Here is a 2,054-nt window from a genome sequence, read left to right on the forward strand (position 1 = left end):
CGCTCACCGCAGGCCTGCCCGTAGGCGCTCGCTTGCACGAAGAGCACGTAGAGCGGCGGCGGCAGGTGCCGCGCGATCTCGTACTGCTTGTGCGCCTGGTCGAAGGGCATGAACAGGTACTCCTGCACCGGCAGCGACGCCTGCGGGGACACCAGGGACAAGCTCTGTGGCTGCCACCGGGGCTGCCCTCCTCACCCACTCCTTCTGGGAGCCCAAGAAGGCTGAAAAGCAGCAGGCCAGGGGCAAATCATGACCACAGCGAGTCCCCAGGGGAGGCCTCGCTGCTCTCCCTGCTGGAAAACATTCATATCCGAGTCTAACCCAACCCCATTCCCACTGTGCCCCTCCACAGCAGCCACGAGGGGCTGGAGGAGACAGGCCCATTTAACCAACCCTTGTGCTGCGGCTCTGCAGGGACAAGGAGKCTGCGGAGCCAAGCTGGAGAGCTCCTAGGGAAAGGCAGAGCGCTCCCGCGCTGCAGGGCCGGCCCTCACCTGCATGATGCTGTTGAGCCGGGGCTGCAGGCTGCTCAGATATTCCTTCTTCACCTCAATCTCCTTGAGGATCTTCTCCTTGTTGGCCAGACACTCCTTGTATTTCTCGGCCAACCTGCGGGTGGGAGGTGGGTTACTGGCCTACGTGGGCAGCGCGGAGCCCGCTCTGCTGCCAGCCCCAGCTCTCCGGTCCCGAAACATCGCCGCAGGAACCAGGAGAGCTCAGACACCGCCGGGCAGGGAGCAATCCCAAGGGCARGAAGAGACAGTTACTCGCTAGCACGGGAGAATAAACGGGCAGAACAACTGGGAGCTCAGCAGGGCTGGGAGCAGGGAGCACAGCCAGGCCTCTTCCTGGCCCTTCCCCAGCAGATCTGCTCCCACACTGGCCTCTGCTGATGCCAACAGCCTCCTCCGCCCGGAACCACGGCCACGTTCGCGGCCTCTGCGGGTCAGCTTGGCGACAGGGAGGGTTTGGGCTCCGCCAGGAGCCTCCCTCGCCTGGCGAGGCCGTTAGCCCCAGTACAGCCCAGCACGACCAGCAGCCTCCCACCAAAGGCGGCTGAAACCCAACCTTGTGGTCACCACCCCAGCTGCAGGGGACACCCCCGGCTCCCACAGCCCGGACAGCACCCAGCCCACCGACGCCAGCAGCTGCCGTGGGGCTTTGGGAAGCCACCTGCCCCTGTCTCGAGGGGAGCCCCGAGGCAGGTGACACCCGACGGCGCGGGGACAGCGGCTGGGACGCGGAGCCCAGGGCGGCCCTCACCGCTTGCGCTGCTCCAGCTCCCAGTCGAGGCGGGCCAGGGTCTGCTGGTGGGGCTCGCCCAGCGTCACCGCCGGCCGGCTGATCTCGGCCGGCGCCTCCCGGTAGAACTCCTCCACGCTCACCAGCTCGATCTCCTCGTGCTTCGACCTGCGGCACAGGGACGGCACCGGGAAGGGCAGCGAGCGCTGCGGGGCTCCGCTCCGGCCCTCACAGCGGGAAAACCCCAACGGGCGGCACCAGGGCAGGGAGACCGGCCCCGGCTGGGCGCTCCCGTGGTGGTGACACCTTCCCCTCCCTGCCCGGCCCCGCACGGGGACACTGCGGCCACATCCCAACCCTCGAAGCCTCCGCCGCTTCCGGAGCCGGCTGCTCCTCGCCGGCCGCGCTCACTTGAACTCCAGGCACTTGGTGATCTCCTTCTGCAGGTGCATCACCTCGTAGAGCAGGTTCTGCAGCTGCAGGTGATAGGCGTCCACCTTCTGCTTGGCCTGAAAGGCGAGCGCGGGCGCTGACCCCAGCGGCACTGCGGGGCGGTGACACAGCCCCGGTGCCGGGCAGCGCCCGGGGAGGGAGCCTGCTGCCCGTACCCCAGCCGGCGCAGGCTGCTCCCTACCTCGTGGGTCTGGTCTCTCCCTTTCTTGAGGCGGATGTGAGCCAGGCGGTTGAGTTTCTTGAGGGTCATGAAGTGCACGCAGCTCTGGACGCGCCGCTCTTCTATCTCGGAGGCCTGGGCGCGGGAAGCAGCGGCGGCGTCGGGACAGGCCCCGCACGGCGGCAGCCCCACGCGTGCG

General features: G+C 68.0%; 1 protein-coding gene across 1 annotated transcript in view; it reads right to left on the reverse strand.

Annotated features, from left to right (window-relative positions):
• Window positions 1-1,984, reverse strand: part of THOC5 (THO complex 5) — a 6,694-nt gene extending 4,710 nt beyond the window's left edge. The window contains exons 1-5 of the mRNA XM_026042879.1: window positions 1,877-1,984; window positions 1,654-1,751; window positions 1,264-1,410; window positions 495-609; window positions 8-140 (exon numbers count right to left, since the gene is read on the reverse strand). Coding sequence (XP_025898664.1) covers window positions 8-140; window positions 495-609; window positions 1,264-1,410; window positions 1,654-1,751; window positions 1,877-1,945 — 562 coding nt within the window. The 5' untranslated portion in view covers window positions 1,946-1,984. The remainder of the gene's footprint in view (window positions 1-7; window positions 141-494; window positions 610-1,263; window positions 1,411-1,653; window positions 1,752-1,876) is intronic.
• Between the last annotated feature and the right edge of the window lie 70 nt (window positions 1,985-2,054).

Source organism: Nothoprocta perdicaria, unplaced genomic scaffold, assembly GCF_003342845.1.
Source record: "Nothoprocta perdicaria isolate Ctin4 unplaced genomic scaffold, notPer1 scaffold_317, whole genome shotgun sequence".
Classification (NCBI taxonomy): domain Eukaryota; kingdom Metazoa; phylum Chordata; class Aves; order Tinamiformes; family Tinamidae; genus Nothoprocta; species Nothoprocta perdicaria.